Source organism: Fistularia commersonii, chromosome 28 (assembly GCF_037954325.1).
Source record: "Fistularia commersonii isolate RoL2024-O1a breed Wild chromosome 28, RoL_Fcom_v1.0, whole genome shotgun sequence".
In the NCBI taxonomy this organism is placed as follows: Eukaryota; Metazoa; Chordata; class Actinopteri; order Syngnathiformes; family Fistulariidae; genus Fistularia; species Fistularia commersonii.
The window spans coordinates 8,312,263-8,331,673 of NC_141311.1; the positions used below are offsets into that span (position 1 = coordinate 8,312,263).

The 19,411-nt window shown below is 40.9% G+C and overlaps 2 protein-coding genes across 2 annotated transcripts; both read left to right on the top strand.

Moving 5' to 3' along the window:
- The first annotated feature begins 8 nt into the window (after positions 1-8).
- Positions 9-8,891, top strand: nmt1a (N-myristoyltransferase 1a). Its single transcript, XM_086176168.1, has 12 exons — positions 9-167; positions 2,747-2,852; positions 4,373-4,517; positions 4,602-4,720; positions 6,465-6,556; positions 6,704-6,820; positions 6,990-7,160; positions 7,247-7,355; positions 7,449-7,619; positions 7,788-7,952; positions 8,045-8,182; positions 8,262-8,891. Exons 1-12 carry the CDS (start codon positions 64-66, stop codon positions 8,280-8,282), a joined length of 1,458 nt encoding a protein of 485 aa, XP_086032294.1. The 5' UTR covers positions 9-63; the 3' UTR covers positions 8,283-8,891.
- Positions 8,892-10,812: 1,921 nt separating this feature from the next.
- Positions 10,813-19,098, top strand: retsat.2 (retinol saturase, tandem duplicate 2). The gene is made up of 11 exons (XM_086176167.1): positions 10,813-11,012; positions 11,639-11,821; positions 12,033-12,274; positions 13,066-13,267; positions 15,121-15,318; positions 15,421-15,540; positions 15,954-16,092; positions 16,414-16,523; positions 17,304-17,473; positions 17,575-17,734; positions 17,825-19,098. Exons 1-11 carry the CDS (start codon positions 10,853-10,855, stop codon positions 17,971-17,973), a joined length of 1,833 nt encoding a protein of 610 aa, XP_086032293.1. The 5' UTR covers positions 10,813-10,852; the 3' UTR covers positions 17,974-19,098.
- The last annotated feature ends 313 nt before the right edge of the window (positions 19,099-19,411 follow it).

The following is a 19,411-nucleotide window of genomic DNA, read 5'->3' on the forward strand; positions in this document are numbered from 1 at the left end:
AGCGTCGAGGGAGCTTTAAATGCGTCGGGGACATGCGGTGGCTCTCCTACTTCCTGGTTGAAGATGGCGGATGAGAATGAGACAGCACCGATGCCGGAGAAAGAAGATGTAGAGGATCACGGACACTGCAGCGACTGCGAAAATGAAGAGCACCACTTTGATGATGGGTGAGAATGCGTGTTAGCACTGTAGCGGCGTAAAAATTACGACGGTAATCTTCGAGCAGGGAAAAGAAGAGGCGAAGTAGAGCCACGGCGAGGAGTCGGGGTGAGACAGCCGTTTATGGAAGATGTCCCGCCCATTTACTGTCACTCAATTGGCTGGTTGAGAAGTTTTCCTGACCGTACTATGATATGATTGGTCTAGAGCGCAATGTGGGTGGGATTTCGGCTTGCGTTCTCCGAGCCCTGCGCTTGGTAGCAAGGCGTTGTAGCACGACAGAAAATCAAAGTGAAGTAGAATGCTAAGCTAATTATTGAACACGCCTGCTTTCCTATTCTCACTGACCTTATAGAAATATAGACTAATGGACTTAAGCTGACGGGATACTATTTTATTCGCTCAGCCACGTGCACTGTATCCAGTTGATGCAATTCATGTCAATCACAGTTGACATTTTGCTAGTTAAGTTAGCTTGCAGGCTAGCATAGCTGTCAAACCCCTATTGTCTGAGAATGAATGTCGGTGCAAACACCTTCCAAATAAGGCAAAACGTCCAAACGCAGCGTCGATTCCCTTGCAGATAGTTAAAGTTGTCTCCCTTACTAGGCCTTATAAGTCCGGAGAATCAACATGGCTTTTAATCCCTCTGTAATCACAAGTATGAATGATCCGCCAGTCCTGAGGAGCATGCTCCTGAACAGGCTTGGAGGAGAATTACATTATTTCGTAGCCGTGGCTCTGTAAAAAATTTACCTAACGCGGTGATCAAGCTTGCAAATATTGAAGGGTGTCCTTGTGATCTTGGCGAGTAGAATGAAGGGTAGATGGGATGTTCATGACATCTGTCTATGGTTACTGATCAAAAATGTATCTGGGTTCACATGCAGCACCTTTGTTTCAGGTTTGCATGCATTTTGCAAAAACATTACTTTAAATCAGAATGGTCCTTCCCAACTTTACGCTGCAGAATTATATTGTTCTCTTTATTTAAGTTATATTCACCTTGCAATTCTACAGATTTATTGCAGACTGCAAAGCAGGGACCAACTTAAAGGAGAAAGTGATCACACTGGTCATTCAATGTAGTGAAATACATGGTTAAGCTGTCTGGTTAAGCATAGATGAGCTATTCTGCGCACACACGCACACAAACCAAAAAGAGACGTGTCCTTGCTGTGAACTGGACTACTCTGTTCAAGTGGAAGCCTGTGGAACAAACTATTGAATGTTTTGTTGTTCATTGTCCCAGTCGCTCACTGACCCCTTGTACATACACATGTACATGGGTATTGAAACCACAAACTCCTCTCCAAAGGTCATGTGATTCACCATCTGTGCTGGTGTTACAAATACAGGCCAGTGCTTGGTCCTGTTACTCTCTTGGACAATAATGAGATTATCCTCTGTAAGTATGCGGTCTCTCACAGGACTGAAGATGGATGGGTGGGGGGGTGTTGCTCCTCAAATTTGAACTGATAAGAAGTTGTGTTTCTGATACAAGCTGCGAGAGGGTCTTGTAAGACCTGTATATTCTCGACCCCTCTTTGTTATATCAGCAAAAAATGCTGAAACAGATTGACAGCGTCTCTGTGTCTTGAACTTACAAATTGTACTTGAAAATGTAGACTGTACTTACTATACCAAAGTACTAACAAAAGTGTGTAGCCTGGGTTTTTAAAGAGCTTTTTTCCCTCAAAACTACACTCTGGGCCATCAAAAAGGCACATGTTTCACAATCTAGATGGAGGAAAGTCGATGAACCTATTCCAGCTAATCATGTGACCTGGCACAGTAATTGTATTACTAAATCTTGGTTGGGTGGTAGGAAATATCTGTTTAATGGTATCCTTGCTTTTTTGATTTGGCACTTGAGTGTGTCTAATCATTTATAGAAATGCCAGAAAGTTATAAAATAGGTAATCCCTATTAATACACCTGGCTGGTGTGCACTCACTGGACAGCATAGCCCACTTTTTTAATTAGCTTGGGATGCTCATATCTAGTGTAAAATGATTTAAGATGGCTGGTTGTGTTGTATTTGATGATATAGAAGGTACAACAGTTTTAAAGATGCATATTAAATGCTGTCACAACCATTTGTCAAATGGAGGTGTTGCTCATAGTGATGAACCTGAGGGGACCTGCAGCTTCTCTTGGCTTTCAAAGATCATTTATTGTTTTATGGAGTTTCAAGTAACTCTTTGTTTAGCTGCTTTGCTGCAACCTTTATTTTTTTCTTTGTCTGTCTGCGATCTGTTCAGTATTCTCTTGGCTCAGAGTCTAAAGATGTCTTCACCGAATGCCTTGTGCACTACCTGAGCGGTGGCAAATGCACAAATCGTGAGTGATTAGCGATTGGACATAGTGGAGCATTTGATAGGTCGGCAGAAGGAAATTTCCTTTGGGGATGGAAAATAATAAAACCGAGCCAGGGGAAGCTGAATATTTGAAGTGAATTCACTAGGTGGAGGGGAAAAAAAAACACCACCGCGGGCAGAGATCGGCAATGATAAAAGCCCCATTTACCAGGAAGCCTCTTCAGTCAGAGATGGTAACATGGATGCCTTCTATTTCTGTCTGTCAGTGACAGGGGCCTGGGTGACGACACTGGTGCCAAGAAGAAGAAAAAGAAGCAGAAAAAGAAGAAGAAATCTGGTGCCACAGAAGCTGCTCAAGACCCCCTTGCCAAGGCATGACTTAATTCTATCAGTAACAGAAAATCCGTGGGGAAAAAAAAAAAAAAAAAAAATCACGAAACATGTATGACTCCTACTGGCCTGCAGCTTCCTCCTGCGCTCCTCATGAATGGGTTGCATGCTTGTAATACATGGAAGACGAAGGACGTACATTAAGCCCTGTGGACTGCAACATGTACAACTTTACAGTCCGTGTGTGTGTGTGTGTGTGTGTGTGTGTGTGTGTGTGTGTGTGTGTGTGTGTGTGTGTGTGTGTGTGTGTGTGTGTGTGTGTGTGTGTGTGTGTGTGTGTGTGTGTGTGTGTGTGTGTGTGTGTGTGTGTCATTAAACCTTGTATCTGGATATCACAGGCTACAAGCCCTCACAGTAAGTTAGGATTAGCTTAGCTGACCCAAGTGACCCATGTCACTTAAGTATTAACCCCCCACACACACATTGTTCACACAATGTTAAACCGGCCTTTTTTCATTTATTGATCGATGGCTACAAAGTTATTGGAATTTCATTTTTCAGTTTATCAATACAGAACCAAAAGCAGGGGTCTCCAAACCTTGGGCCCCGGACCAGTACTGGTCTGCAGATCATTTGGTACCAGTCCACAAAAAAAGTCTTTCTTGGTACAAATTAGTTTTTTCATTAGACCCTCTGGATATCAGTTTGAAAAATGACTGTTTCCACCTTCTCCTTACTGCCGCACTTAATATTGTAATAGCCTAATATAAAGTGTAATCGATGTATTCAGATTAAATACTGTGAACTGAAGAAAGTTTTTATTATTTGAAACCCTGCGCCTCTAACTGGTCCGCAGAAAGATTTCATGAATAAACCTGGTCCCTGGTACAAAAAAGGTTGGGAACAGCTGATCTAAAGCATCTTTCACACCGACTTTTTAACAATAAGTGACGAAACCGCCAAAAATGAAATGTGTGTGAAACCTCCTTCCTTTTTAAAATTACCTTTAAAGTTGTAAAAAGAACAATATATATTTCATGAATATGTTGTAAACTCTATAAATATAGGTGTTTAATATTCCGTAAGTGCACAGAAAACATGCTTGGAGGGATGCCAGGATGTATTTTTCTTATTTAAGCTCCAAAACAATCCTCTGCTTTGTTTGTGCAACTAAATTTCACTGTGATGACTTCTTTGCCTTCTTTCTAGTTTGTTTTTCATTGGGCTGACCATCTTTCAGTGAGTGAGTGAGTGAGTGAGTGAGTGAGTGAGTGAGTGAGTGAGTGAGTGAGTGAGTGAGTGAGTGAGTGAGTGAGTGAGTGAGTGAGTGAGTGAGTGAGTGAGTGAGTGAGTGAGTGTACGACCTGGTGGTTCATTGCCGCCTCTAAGCCACTCGTTTCTTGTTCAATCATCAAATTGACAAATAAACCAGAGACTGGATTTTCTGTCACAGGCAGAAGAGCGTGCATCTGTCCTCTTACTGATTTGTTCTCCCCTTATTCAAAGTGTTGTTCATTTGTGCCCCACTTACTCATTTTTTATTTTTTATTTTCCTATCACAGGTGAATTCGTTGCCAGCTGATAAGCTACAAGAAATCCAAAAGGCCATAGAACTGTTCTCTGTAGGCCAAGGCCCTGCCAAAACCATGGAAGAGGCGAGTCGGAGGAGTTACCAGTTCTGGGACACGCAGCCTGTGCCCAAGCTAGGTGTGACATCTGTCTTTCTGTTCTCAACAGATTTACTGTGTCCTTGTTTTGCACCTTGACAATAAAACTGTTTTTTTACTCTAGGGGAAACGGTGACTTCACATGGCTCCATTGAGCCTGACAAAGACCATATTCGCGAGGAGCCCTACAGCCTCCCTCAGGGCTTCAGCTGGGATACCCTGGACCTGGGAAACCCTGCTGTGGTAAGTGAGCATGGACACTGAAAACTGCTTTCTCTCTTAGTCATTATGCTAATGCTGTTTTTCTGACCATGGCACATTGTAGAATCTGCTTCAATTTATGCAACTATGCCACAAAAAAATGTAAGGCATGGCTTTTATTTGAGAAAAAATGTGATACATGATGGTTGCAATGTTTTTGCTATTTCTGGTAAAAATTCCTGGAAAAAAAATTCTATGACCATCAAAAAGAATTGTAGTTAGAAATAGTAATTTCAAATCAGTACCATATAGACACTTACAGAGACATAACAGTAAGTACGCAAAACCATTTACACAGACATGCAAAGGATGAGTTTCAGTTTCAACCCTTGTTTCCTTCTAAGTTAAGAAACAATAATGATTCTTCTATTGATATAAACATATTTAATTTCAATATCTAAATTGAGCTCTTTTTAAATTATTTTTCAGTCTTTATCGTAGGTTCTTAATTCAGTTCCTACTTTTTAATGTTTAAGCAGTAGGTTATTTTTCTTTCAAATCAACATAGGCCAATGTTAGTATAGAGATCCAGTATTGGTATTACCGGTACCTTCCTAATAGCTGGCTATTTCAGCCATAGAAACTATTGAGTGACATTAAGCATCTCAATTAACCCAAAAGGAAATACACCTTCAATTGCAATAACACTTCAGATTCACAGGTCAACATATTCAAGGTATGCCACAAAAAATGAAACATAAAGTGAATATACAGCTCCACATTTATCAAAATCCTGCTACTCAATCAGTCCCTTAGCAAGCCAATGCAAAGTCAGCAGATGAATGCAAAGCTCTCTTTCCTTATGGCCGCGTTGAGATTCACTCTCGGTAAACAGTTGGAAAACTGTACTCAGTTGGCATTGCAGTTCAAAGTCCTCGTTTTCTAAAAGTGAGGAGAACAGAAGAGTAGAAAATTTCTCCTAATGAAATTACACAACGTCGAGTCGAGGGTTTTATCGTGGGTTGCTCGCCATCAAGCTTTCATGTCCATGCGCTGGACGCATGTGCTTCAACAGTTCACCGCTCCTCTGGTAATACAGTCATCAAACTTAGCAGGAAAATGTTCAAAGTAACCACAGTCTATCAGCATACACAGAACATTAAATAAAACACTTCAAGAAATAAAATAAACATCAAGAATACTTAATATCGGTTCCCCTCTTTGTTCACTCATTAGATCAGCTCAACGGCATGACTCTGTATATCATGTTTTTTTAAATTCATTCTTGTAAATTCTGGAACAGAATCACTATCAGCGTTATGATTGGTTGATAGATCTACCATTTCTTAAAACAACAGTACTATTAAACTAAACCAAACTATTCACAAACAATATGAAATAATATGTTTTTATCCTATTTATCTAATTTAGACATTTTATATCACTAAAATGAATTTTTCAAATGATGAAATTCTATTCAATATTTAACCAATGGCTATCTTCACTAGGGTTACATAAATGAAAACAGAAGTGCAAATAATTTGTAATAAAGCTACAATGAAAACACACTTAAAAAACAAATAGCCAGGAATCAATATTGGTGTGGCTAAAGAGGGGAGCAGAATCGATCCTGGTGTTAGTAAGAATGGAATCCCAGTGTTCAGAAATGTGTAAGAACAAACACACTCAATGACAAGGTTGCTCAAACAGTGTCTATGATTTGACAGTATTCCTAAAATTATTATTGTGAACACAATAATAATTTTTTCATTTTCTCCCAAACCAGCTGAAGGAGCTTTACACCCTTCTCAATGAGAACTACGTGGAAGATGACGACAACATGTTTAGATTTGACTACTCCCCCGAGTTCCTGCTCTGGTAACTTATTATCATTAGTGAATTTTGCTTAAGGCAATGCGCCAATCTATTTTTGCAACTAAGGAAGAAGCATTGGTATATTTGGATGAAGGAGTTTGGTGACTTGAGGGGACCAAATTATCAGATGTGTCTTGTCCATGTTTCCAGGGCTCTGCGACCCCCTGGCTGGCTCCCCCAGTGGCACTGCGGGGTCAGGGTAAACTCCAATCAGAAGCTGGTTGGCTTCATCAGTGCCATTCCTGCCACCATCCACATCTATGACATGTAAGCAAGCATGCTGTTTCAAATTTAACTGACCATTAAAAACAGTCATTTCGAGCATCCTACTCACTTGATATTATCCATCCACTCCAACAGTTGGGTTTGCTATTATGACACAAGTTGTATCATGTTAGTTCTTTTTGATGCTCACATCGGTATTCTGGTCTTGCAGAGAAAAGAAAATGGTTGAGATCAATTTTCTGTGCGTCCACAAGAAGCTTCGCTCTAAACGGGTGGCTCCAGTTCTAATTAGAGAGATCACCAGACGGGTCAACCTTCAGGGCATTTTTCAGGCTGTTTACACTGCTGGAGTGGTTCTGCCAAAACCAGTGGGCACATGCAGGTGGGTCTTGGTTTTCTATGAGCATGTTCAACTCTTTCAATCCTGATGTTAGGCAAATACCTGTAAACCTTTTTTTTTGTGTGCAGATACTGGCATCGCTCTTTGAACCCCCGCAAACTAATCGAGGTGAAGTTCTCCCACCTGAGCAGGAACATGACTATGCAGCGCACCATGAAGTTATACCGCCTGCCTGAGGTGTGGAATGTGCAAATAATACACTTAAAACCAGGAAACCTTTCTTTCATAAATCATGAAATTGCTCCATAATAACTGCTTTCACTTGTCCAGGCCCCGAAGACTACCGGTCTGCGGCTGATGACAAAGAAGGACGTACCACTCGTGCATCGCCTCCTCAAGGAGTATTTGAGTCAATTCAACCTGGTGCCTGTTATGAACCAGGAGGAGGTGGCTCATTGGCTGCTACCCCGAGAAAACATTATTGATACTTACCTGGTGGAGGTAAATTTATAAATATATATCTCATTTACTATATATCCCTAATTTGTTGTTAATTGTAAACCCTTCTATTATTACATTTTAATGAGTCAGGGAGTCTTTGAATACTTAAAAAAAAATACCTGCCTTTGTGTCACACAGTATCTGAGGGTTATATTTTTCTCTTTGCAGACTAGTGGCAAAATCACGGATTTCTTGAGTTTCTACACACTGCCCTCAACCATTATGAACCATCCTGTGCATCGCAGTCTAAAGGCAGCATACTCCTTCTACAATGTGCACACGGTCACCCCGCTGCTCGACCTGATGTCCGATGCCCTCATCCTGGCCAAATCTGTGTGTGACTCAGCAGTGCATTCATCCAGGCTCCTTTTGCCATGCACATCCCCCAGGGATCTAATGGTTCCTTTCCCTCTGATCTTTTGCAGAAAGGGTTTGATGTCTTCAATGCACTGGATCTAATGGAAAACAAGACCTTCTTGGAGAAGCTCAAGTTTGGCATTGGCGATGGCAATCTACAGTATTATCTGTATAATTGGAAATGTCCAAGCATGGGCTCCGAAAAGGTATGTTTTATACCTTTTTAAGGCCAAAGATTTAAAACAAAGCAAAAAAAAAATCCTGAACAGCACTGTTGTTTCCCAGGTTGGGTTGGTACTGCAGTGACGTCCTTTTATGCCAGAAGCGAGTGTTACAGTCAGACCAGGAGAGCGCATCATCACACTGGCCACCTGACAGATGGAGTGACAATGTCCTGCTTCAGGAGAGGAAAACCCACCGCCCGTTTTACTTTTCGCCCTTTTTGAACTTGACCTGCACTACCGCTGCCAGGCTGGGAGCTGGAGAGAGTCTTCCTGCTCTTCCTCCTCCCTTCTCCACACGGACCTTAAATCATTGTAATTAACCATCCCAAAACGGAAGTGTATTACATTTGAAAGCTGTCTTGATTGTACCAAACACACACACACACACACCCATACACTCAAGAATGGTTTGCACAGGTTACTGTATACCAAACATTCACTGTTGACGTACCAGGAAACATACCAGACATGTAAATATAATCAAACATAACTGCAAATCATGACTTAACACATGCACATTAGAACCTACTGTTTTATTTTATTCCTCCAGGTTGGGAGTGCTTTTTGCAATTGAAATAAATCTGTCATCCTTGAGTTTTAGAGATAAAAAAAGAAAATTATCAAAAAATATTTTAAAGATGAAAAGGCTGGAAAAAAGATGAGGTAATAAATGCCAAAAGCGGACACCAGATAAGGGCTTCTGATTTTTCTTGCCATGCTTGACCCTTTGTCGTTTATTCATTCCTTTTTTTATCCCATCAAACCCTTTGCCGTACCAGTCATTATGTAACAAGGTCAACTCTGGTTTGAGGAAAAAACATGCTGGAACTGCCATTTGTATTCTTGTGTTCTTTTCTCCCATGTTGACTGTTGTGACCCCTCCCTGCCCTCTCCCATTGGGCCAGCCCTGTCGGAGAGCAGTGCGATTTCAGACAAGGCTGGACAACCGAGCAAAGGCCAAAGGCGCTCTGATGGGTTTCGCTCAAGACGTCCCCTGCAGGGACGACCTCTTGATTCAACCACAACCCCTGTTGCAATGTCGGCTCTGGCTGTGTTGTGGGTTTTGGACTTTGAGATCTCTGCTTGAGGGGTATAGCAAACAGTTATGTAGATTAGCCAGCCCCGTCCTGTAGGTGGGGGTGCATACATACACAAGAAAATGCACCAATGACACAATTTTTACATGCCCATGGCAGGCATTGTAATGAGCCCTGTGCTTGTGCAGAAAGGCAATGGTTTGACTCAAAACTTGATATAAAGTTATTAATCCTATTTCTCGTAGAATATGGTTTCAGAGGAACCATACTGGTGTGTGAAAGTTTGGTTTGGACGTGGGAGCAGCCTGTTGACAGTAGCCTGGACATTGTGCAGGGTGAGCAGCGATAACTGGAGAAAGGCGCCTCTCAGAAGTGTTTCTTATATAAAATGTGGACTGTTTTTTTTACAAACATGTAATAGAGCAAATGAGTTGTGAGGTGTAATGATGCAAGGGTGCATGCTAGGATGCAGGTGATTTTTTATTTTTTGGTTTTGTTTTTTGAGCAAAAATAAAATCTAGAAGTGGCTGTGGGGATTTTGCACTTTTTTCTGGTTGAACTTCTCTGGACATTCAGAATCAGCCAAATAAAATAATTCAAGGAACTGGGATACATACTTGTAAACTTAGAATAAAATAAAAAGTTCAATTTCAAGTGATTTCTGTGTCAGAAATCTAATTCCAGTAAGGAGACATAACAGCAACACTCTTAGGAGTGTAACAAAATAATCCTGACTGGTTTCATGATAGATCACCTGTTTTTGTATGGGAAAATTAAGATAATACATTTATTTTTCTTGAGCAAGTAAATGATCGAAGTCACCACTTAAATAAGTACTGCTGTAGCCCAGGTTTGAATTAGTTTGAGCAAAGCCCTCCTCTCTCCTTTTATTTTGCTGTGCGGGGAAAAGACAAACTCTTGTAAAGATCAGATTGTTATAAAATGTCAGACCTATAAAGATCTTGTTTTTTGACAGTCACATATTTTGTTCCAGATATAGCACACACTCGACGTTGGCGTCTACAATCCACGCACATACACACAATGAGAATTAGAAGGTATCTTTGTGCATTTGTTGTACGTAAAGTTAAGTATTTGAAAAGTCATGTTTTGTTTTGTTATTTAATTTTGATTAGCAGTCTCAGTAGACCACTTGAAAACTTCGTGAAATGACCTTCATTGTGACTCCTTCACAGTTATGGGTAAATTTCATCAAACCACTTGGGTGAATTTATTTCATTTCATATTTTCTAGTCTTTTAAAATTACAGATTATCAAGCGGGAAGACGTCACTCAACGTGATTGAATCTCTGTAGCGTCAGATTAAAAAAAACTTGAATGTGGTAAATGATTTAAAATAGGTTTTATTTATCGCTTCTTATTTGGAGAAGACACAAGTTCTTTAAAACTTTTACGTAACCAGAGAGTGGAGTCAATAGTCACTGTTTCCTGGGGGTGGCAAACAGAGACGTTCATTGGTCGGACGCGAAGGTCCCTGATGGCAGCGAGTGGATCTGATTGGCTGACATTATCAGTGGGCGGTTTCTTAGGTAAACTAATACGGAAGTGTGAATAGAGGGTGTTGTGTCAGTGACTCTTCTCTCTTGACAGCACGATGTGGATCACTGTGGCGATTTTATGTGGGGCTTTGGTCATATTTATCGCAAAATATGTCTTCAGAAGCGCGGGACCAAATCCCTTCGATGTGGACACGCGGGAACCACTGAAACCAATGGTTTATGACCGGAAAGAGAGAAAAAAAGTGCTCAAACAAGGTAAGCTGCGGCACGTCCATTGTGTCAAGGTTCCTCATCCAATATTTAGTCAAACAGATAATCCTGTTTGTCTCACCAAAAGTGGAATTTCACATTGGCAAATTGTAGAAAAGTGACGGCGCTAATGTGCGTATTACAAATAAAAACCTCAAAGCTGTGTCGATTTGTATGACAGTTATTGCACGTTGTTTTAAGTAGCAGACTTACATGTTCCCATCAGTCTTACAATTCATCGTTAGACATGTTTAACTGAGCATCTGTTAGAAGCTTGTCTTTCCATTCCAGTTACCAATTTTCTTGCTCCAGTTCACATTGAGCTCAAATTTTTCCTCTGTTCATATAAAATCCCTTTGAACTTTATTAAAGTTATTTGATGCAATTTATCATGTCAACATGTGGTTACAGGTTTCATCTCTTCATTTAAAAAACGGAACACTGTTCTCACAATTTTCAGAAAGTCAAATTTACAAAATAGAAAATTAAATTTTGATTTGATATTGTATAATTTCTGTTGTAATCAAAATAGCAATGCAATTTGTCAGAGCTCAAGTGCTGTTTCTGGTTGTACTCATGCTGTGTGTGTCGACGAACCAATCATCCTTCATATCTTGCTTTCTCCTCAACAGGCTTTCTGGCCACTAAGGTCCCTGAGAACCTAGATGCCATCGTCATTGGCAGCGGGATTGGGGGTCTTGGACTTGCTGTGCTGCTGGCAAAAGTTGGAAAAAAAGTCCTTGTTCTGGAGCAGCACGATCGAGCTGGGGGATGCTGCCACACATTCACAGAGAAGGGTTTTGAGTTTGATGTTGGTAAGACGGGAGTCTGACAAATAGATCAAGTATATAGTTTGACTCTGTTTTCTTTCCAGATAACTTTTTCTTAATAAGTACTGGAGCTGTAAATAGGGATTTTTTCTCCTCTTTTCTCCTTTGCAGTGAGCCAGTTTATGATCAAACAACAAACTATGGGTTTTGTATATCATAAAACTCTAAAGGGTATCCTTTTCTGATGCATCCTTAGGAATTCATTACATTGGTGACCTTTTGGAACACAAGCCGTTTCGCTGTATGTTGGACCAGATGACCAATGGACAGCTGCAATGGGATCCCCTGGAAAATCCATTTGATCAGGTAGTGCTGGGTCCACCTGAAAACCGTCGTCAGTATCCCATCTACAGTGGCAGAACCCGTTTCCCTGAAGAGTTAAAGAAATGCTTCCCTGGAGAGGAGAAAGCCATTGATGACTACATTAAGCTGGCCAAGGTGAGATAATCCATCAGTTTATTATTAAATTGCGACCTCTGAATCTCTGGTACAAAAACATATTTCAATTCAGAACCCTCTTTGAGCTGACTGAAGATCACAAAAGAAATACTCAAGGAGCATTTTCCAGTGTTTACTTTGCTTCAACCTTACGAAGACCTTTACCCCTCATCTTCCAGTTGTCATTTCTCCATGTGAACTATGGGTTTAGAACTTTAGCATGCCAGATTATTCAGTGTTTTCGCTGATCCTCCTTATGTGTAAATGAATCAAAGTTCAGGGTTATCAGCCGTGTCTTTCGGTACTTGAGACATTGCATAATATCAGAGTGGTTGAATTGCAATAAATGAGGAAATTAGACTCAGCAGAGTGAAAGGGACATTTTGGTGCTATTCTCTGTCTATGGGGGGGAAAGAGAATCTGACATGGATGCCGTAAGTTGTTTGTTCAAATTTTGTTTGTCAGGTATGGCTTATTCTAATTTGCACTGACTTCAGTTTAAATGCAACATTAAAGTATATCTGAAACAACAGAACCCTCAACTCCCATGGCTTTATCTTTCTGTAAACCTGCAATAGACAAAATCAAAGACTACAATCATTGCCTGTTTAATCAGGAGAGTCTGCATGGAGCCATAGGAGTGTGAGTGTGTTTACATGGAGACCACCCATCCTCTAGCACTTGTCTTAAGTCACAGCTTGGACTTTAAGGAGCGGAATGTGTTTTTTGTTCATGCTGGTGTCTTCTTGACCATCCCTCAATGCCTTTTTTTTCTTTTTTTCGTCTCACAGAAAGCAGGGCGTGGCATCTGGCTCATGGCACTGCTGAAGCTCCTCCCTGTCCCCTTGGCCAAGTTCCTGGTCCACACTGGCTTGGCCAAACGCTTGTCCTTCTTCTTTAAAATCGCCCCGCGGAGCTTAACTGAAGTGGTCAACGAACTGACAGAGAACAAGGACCTCAGGGCTGTCTTCATGTACATCTTCGGCACCTACGGTACACAAGGCCGCTTTTCTTACTGTAAAAACAGATTTGCTGTTCTTTACCATCTCTTTGCTATCTTCTTCTCCTTTCGGCTTTTCCCTCCAGGGGTCGCGACAGCAAATCAACCTTCTCCATCTAACCCTATTCTCTGTATCCTCCTCACTCACACCAACTACCTTCATATTCTCTCTCACTATGACCAATAGCCTTTCCACTCTTCATTCTCTTCAATGGCCTCCTCACTTCACTTTTATTAATCTCTGCTACTTTGTGGTCTACAATAGTCACCTCTTCTACCCTCTCTTTCATTTTCCTCATTTCAAAGTTCTCTTTCCATCTCTAGCATCTGTCAATACATTTCCCTCTCCATCCTTAATCCCCCGGACCTGTTGTACATCCTTTCCATCTTTATCTCTGTTTCGCCAAGCTATATACCGGTAGATCATTCTCCCTTCCTTATTGTCTAACTGAGCATACAGGTCATCGCACGCCCTTTGTTTGCCTTCTACCCCTATCTTCACCTTACGCTGTATTTCCCTGTGCTACTGTGTGTACTCTTCAGTCCCCTCAGTGTCCCACTTCTTCTTAGGTAACTGGTTTCTCTGTATATACTCCTGCACTTCCTCATTCCACCACCAAGTCTCCTTATCTATGTTTCTTCCAGATGATACATAAAGTACTCTCCTACCTGTCTCCCTTATAACATTAGCTGTAGTTGTCCGATCATCTGGAAGCTCTCCCTGACCACCCAGAGCCCTATGCAGCTCCTCCCTGAATACCATAAAACATTCCTCCCTTTACAGCTTCCACCACTTTGTCCTCTGCGCTGCCTTAGTCCTCTTGATCTTCCTTGTCACCAGTCATCCTACAAACCACCATCCTATGCCTGGCTACACTCTCACCTATAACTACTTTGCAGTCACTGATCTCTTTCAGGTTACCTTGTCCATATAAGATTAAGTCTACCTGCACGCTCCGACCTCTGCTCTTATAAGTTACCCCATGTTCCTGTCTTTTCTGGAAAAAAAATGTTCACTACATCCATTTAAATCCTTTTTGCAAAGCCTACCACCATCTGTCCTTCTGCGTTCCTATCCTGTATACCAAATCTGCCCATCCCTTCTTCATGTCCTCTATTGCCTGCACCAACATGTCTATTTGGTCTGCACCAATTACTACTCTCTCATATCTGGGGATATTGTCCATCACTTCATCTAACTCATTCCAGAACTTCTCTTTCTCCTCAAACTCACATCCTACCTGCGGGGCATAACCACTAACAACAATGAGCATCACACCTTCAATTTTCAGATTCAGACTCATAAGTCTATCCGACATTTTTTTCACCTCCAGAACATTCTTAACAAACTCCTTGACACACAGTATATCCACCTTCCTTCTCTGCATCATGTCAACCAACTCTCTACCTTTTCCTGTCATAGTCCTGGTATTCAAACTCCTTACTCTCAGTCCCAGACTCTTGCCTTTCCTCTTCTCTCTCTGCTTCTGAACATGCTTTCCTCCTCTCCTTCTTTGACCCACAGTAGCCCAGTTTCCATTGGTACCCTGTAGGTCATCTGTACCAATGGTGGTCTTTGTGAACCAGGGCCTCGACCGATCCGGTATGAAATTATTAGGTTTGATTCGCACGTTTGGTTTTGGCAAAAGTTTTACTCCAGATGCCCTTCCTGACACAACCCTCTGCATTTATCCGGGCTTGGGATGGGCTCAAGGAGACACTGACCGGGGCCACCCTGAAGATGACTCAGGGAGACACTGGCCTGTTCTGCCCTGAGGCTGTATTACTTTACCATTTCTTTGCTATGCTGCTCATATTGTTGATCATTTCTATCCCTGATCTACAGGAAACATGCCAAAAGATGCCAGTTTTGCCATGCACAGCCTACTGGTCACTCACTACCTAAACGGGGCCTGGTATCCCAAGGGTGGTGCCAGTGAAATTGCGTACCACATGATTCCTATCATAGAGAAGGCAGGTGGTGCTGTTCTAGTCCGTGCCCCAGTCAACCGTATCTTGTTCAATGATGCAAAGGAGGCCTGTGGTAGGTGACCAAGATTCTGTTCAGCTTTTGAACAGCATACAATTCTGGGAATTTGAATTTACTTCCATTGTTGCCTTATTCTATTTTTTTCAATGACCTCAGGAGTGAGTGTTATGAAAGGCCAGGAAGAAATACATATTCATGCCCCGATGGTCATCTCTAATGCTGGCATCTTCAATACCTATCAGAAGCTGCTGCCCAAAGAACTGCAGGCCATGCCAGGTTTGGAGGAGTTATTGGTGTAACATGTCATCTATTCTGTTTACGTTTCATATAATTTTCTCCAACAACGTTTATCCCTATCTGTCACTTGATAAATATTTTCCATCCCCTCAAAGACAAGATAACTATTTCAAGTTGGTTTATCAGCAGCTAAAGTGTTCACTAACAGAGCATGAAATACTCAAAATTGAGAACATGCTACTAGTGATCATACCTATTTTCTTCTTTATAGATAAGCCAACAATAACTTGGACTTGTACACACGAGTATATAATAAATACTTTACAATGTAAAGAAAATAGAGATGAATTCAATGCTGCTATGTAATTGGATGCAGATCTTCAATAGGTCCTCATCTTTTTAATCTGTGTTTCCAACGTATTATAATGTGATGGGACTCATGTGACTTGCAGCGATCCAGAGGCAGCTGAGTATGATGAAGAATGGTGAAGGGGGGCTCAGCGTGTTCCTGGGCCTGACAGGAACAAAGGAGGAATTGGGCCTGAAAGCTGACAACTACTGGATCTTTACTGAGAACAACTTTGATGAACTGTAAGCTCTTATTGCACAGATAATTCACAGCTTTCTTGTCATTGTAGTGGCGCTGACTGACCAGGCTAATGTGGTTTTCAAGTGTCATGTCTGCGCTTCAGGTTGATTTGTGAAAGTGCTCAGTATCAAGCTTCACATAAAAGTGGCTGTGAAAATGAAGGCATAGAACTGAAAGCACACTAAAAATTGCATATGCAAGCTGCTTATAGTTGTGCAAATACAAAAATGTGTGGGCTCCACGTCTGCTGTTATAAATAATGCCATGTTTTCACAGGTTCATATACTTTGCCCATGTGTGAGTCAATACTTTTTCTCTCCCAGGGTGGAAAACTACTTGAATGGGAAGAGGGAGGAATCAGCTAAAAGTGTGCCCCTCCTGTTTGTTGCCTCTCCATCTGCTAAAGACTCAACCTGGGAGGAAAGATCTCCAGGTGTGAGCAAAACTGAAGCAAAGCAGCATTCTATACATACACTTTATTTCCACTTCAAGTTGCTTCAAATTTCAAAAAAAGATCAGGGCTGAAGTCATAACTTTGCTAATGTTTTAGTTTTTCAAGCCAACAAATCTTGTTGCAACCAGTGATTGCAGGTGTTAAAGTGGACAAAATCAGTCAGGGGCTGTCGTTTTTATTAACTCAAACCCATATCAATATTTAACATGGACAAACACAGGGGTTGAAGCAAAGTGTTGTATTTATCTTCCTCCTGTGCCTGGTTGGTTTCTCTACCTTCCATAATCCCCCCAAAATTGTACTAAAGATGTCAATGAGGGTGGCTGGTTGTACAATGTCTCCGTATGTGCCTGACAGTCCAGTTGAGCTAGTGCCACTTTTTTCTAGCCGAGGATTGGTTCCATCCCGTGAATAATACTTGTCAAACTTGCTGAAGACGTTTCACAAAACGTTGTGAAACGTCTTCAAGTGAAGAAATTCAAGGCAAATTGCCAAGAAAACAAGATGTTGACAAGTATTCACCGTAACCTGGATGACTGAGAACCTCCACAGACACACTAATGATGAACAAATGTTATCAGGATCCATGAACCCTGTGTAATTAAAGAAGACCTACCAAACCGTACTATGCTACAGCACAAGTGTCTGTCAGATAGTTTCTTCATGGCAACAACACCATGTGTGTATATGCATGAATAGTTTTATTCAGTGTCCTATATGAGACAAACACGCTGCTACTTTTTTTTTCCCCTCACTCAGGCAAATCCACCTTAAGTCTGGTTAGTTTTGCAAACTTCGAGTGGTTCAAGGAGTGGAAAGATGGCAAAGTCACAAACCGAGGAGCCGAGTACAAAGAGCTGAAGCAGGCTTTCATCGACTCCATCCTTGAGGTGGTTATGGAAGTCTTCCCCAAGATCACCAGAGACAAGGTGAAGGCTCAAGACCAGCAGACTTGTTTATTCTCAGTAGCTCTTGAAATTGTGGCTTATTCACCAGATGTGTTTGTGTACCTTTTTTTGTTTATTCGTAGATTGAATACATTGATGCCGGAACACCCATCACAAACACACACTACATTGGGGCCCCGAAAGGTGAGATTTATGGAGCTGATCATGGTATGGCACGGTTCAGCCCAGAGCTCAATGCCACGGTGAGACCTCAGACCCCGCTGAAGAACCTCTACTTGACAGGTCAGTTCCTTTGAGCACCACACTGGCCCTAAATCAACAAAAACATGTCCTAATACTTATCAGGCTGCTTGTTTTGGATTTGTGTTACAGGGCAGGATGTGTTTGTGTGTGGCTTCGCCGGTGCCCTTGCTGGAGCGCTCACCTGTGGCTCAGTCATTCTCAACCGCAACCTGCACCTGGATGCCATTACACTTGCGAAAAAAATGAAATATGTCCAAGACAAATTGAAAGGAGAGTAACCGTCAGAGACGGCAACTGTATCATTTGACACAGTTTTAGAAATAAACTGTTAGGAGACTGCAAGGGAGTCTGTGCAAAAATACCTTGCTATACTCACTATATATAAAAAGTATAGTGAAAATTTACCAAAATGTTGCCGGTTCTTTTGCACTTAACCAATGTTAACTCCGTACTTAGGTGTATTTAAACTACACAGACTGCAATTTGTTGTTGGAGCAGATCTTGTGTCAAATTATGTGGATCAACTCATAATTACCCGGTGATCAACCATAACCCCTATTTATTCCTGTTTTTCAACATAAAAGCTTGATCCAAGAGTTCAGTCATGGAGTAAACTTTTTTTTTTGTGGGATAAACAAAAGGCTTTAGTACAACATGTTTGTATGAAAATGCCATTTTGAACAAGGAATGGAAATCCTGTGGTTTCAGATATGCAAGCCTTCTGAATAATTGGAACAATTTTTCATTAAAAAACAACGGGCTATAAAACGATCAGGTTTTTTTTTATTTTTTTAACCAGAACCCAGATTTTTATTGACCTCATATTTGGGGCTATTTTTTTGTTTCTCCTAAAGGCATTATACCAAAAATGTGCAAGAAATGTTGATTTCTGCTATAAGTGCCCTCCAGGGCACCTCAAAGTAATGGACTCATTAATTCAGGTTTGTGCTTGTCTGGTCATAATAAGTGAACCTCAGTGAAGTAGAAAGTTTAATTTTCTGGTACAGCAAAATATAGGTAATGTAATTCTAACCATGTAGATAACCATGTAACTACATGGTTGCAGTCTAATCATGTAGATTATGTGTTTATTTTGATTATAACTTGTATGCTAGTGCTCTTAGAATTTAATTTATAATCAAAATAAACCCATAATCTACATGGTTTCATAATCATCGAAAAGCTTCATGACTTTGGTCTGTGCTTATCTGAACTGATAAGACCTCAGTTGTTCATGAAAACTTTTCTCAACTATTTTACAGTTTTAGCGGCCTTGATATTCACACATAACTTGTATTTACGTCATTTTATATCACACTGTTGTACGTAACACTGTGCCTGAGTTTGTAAAATGTTTACAAAGATTGCTGTATTTGATATTAAACCACTTACACTGCTGCTAATTCATTTAACTTTTTATTTTGTTTACACTTGCACAACTGCGGATTATAACAAAACTATTTAGAAATCGTACTTGCATGTGATCAAAAAAAAAAAAGAGATCCAAAATAAAGGAACTACGTCACAAACAATGAGGTTTTTCAATGCAGTAAACAGTTAAAAAGACTGCATAGCTGCACCTTTCACAGCCAGTTCACCTGCCTTCTTTTTTTTTCTTTCCCTCGAAAATTGTTCTCCAGTTTAGGGGTAAAAGTAAAATCTCTTAATACTCGTTTTAAAACGCAACTTTGTGCTTAAAGTATAAACGTGGTTATT

Bases quoted from the DNA above. Each gene is read 5' to 3' on its own strand.
- nmt1a (XM_086176168.1), top strand. From the start codon at position 64: ATGGCGGATGAGAATGAGACAGCACCGATGCCGGAGAAAGAAGATGTA. The intron at 6,557-6,703 runs GTAACTTATTAT...CCATGTTTCCAG, and splicing joins TCCCCCGAGTTCCTGCTCTG to GGCTCTGCGACCCCCTGGCT. The intron at 7,161-7,246 runs GTGGGTCTTGGT...TTTTGTGTGCAG, and splicing joins AAACCAGTGGGCACATGCAG to ATACTGGCATCGCTCTTTGA.
- retsat.2 (XM_086176167.1), top strand. From the start codon at position 10,853: ATGTGGATCACTGTGGCGATTTTATGTGGGGCTTTGGTCATATTTATC. The intron at 11,822-12,032 runs GTAAGACGGGAG...ATGCATCCTTAG, and splicing joins GGGTTTTGAGTTTGATGTTG to GAATTCATTACATTGGTGAC. The intron at 12,275-13,065 runs GTGAGATAATCC...TTCGTCTCACAG, and splicing joins ACTACATTAAGCTGGCCAAG to AAAGCAGGGCGTGGCATCTG.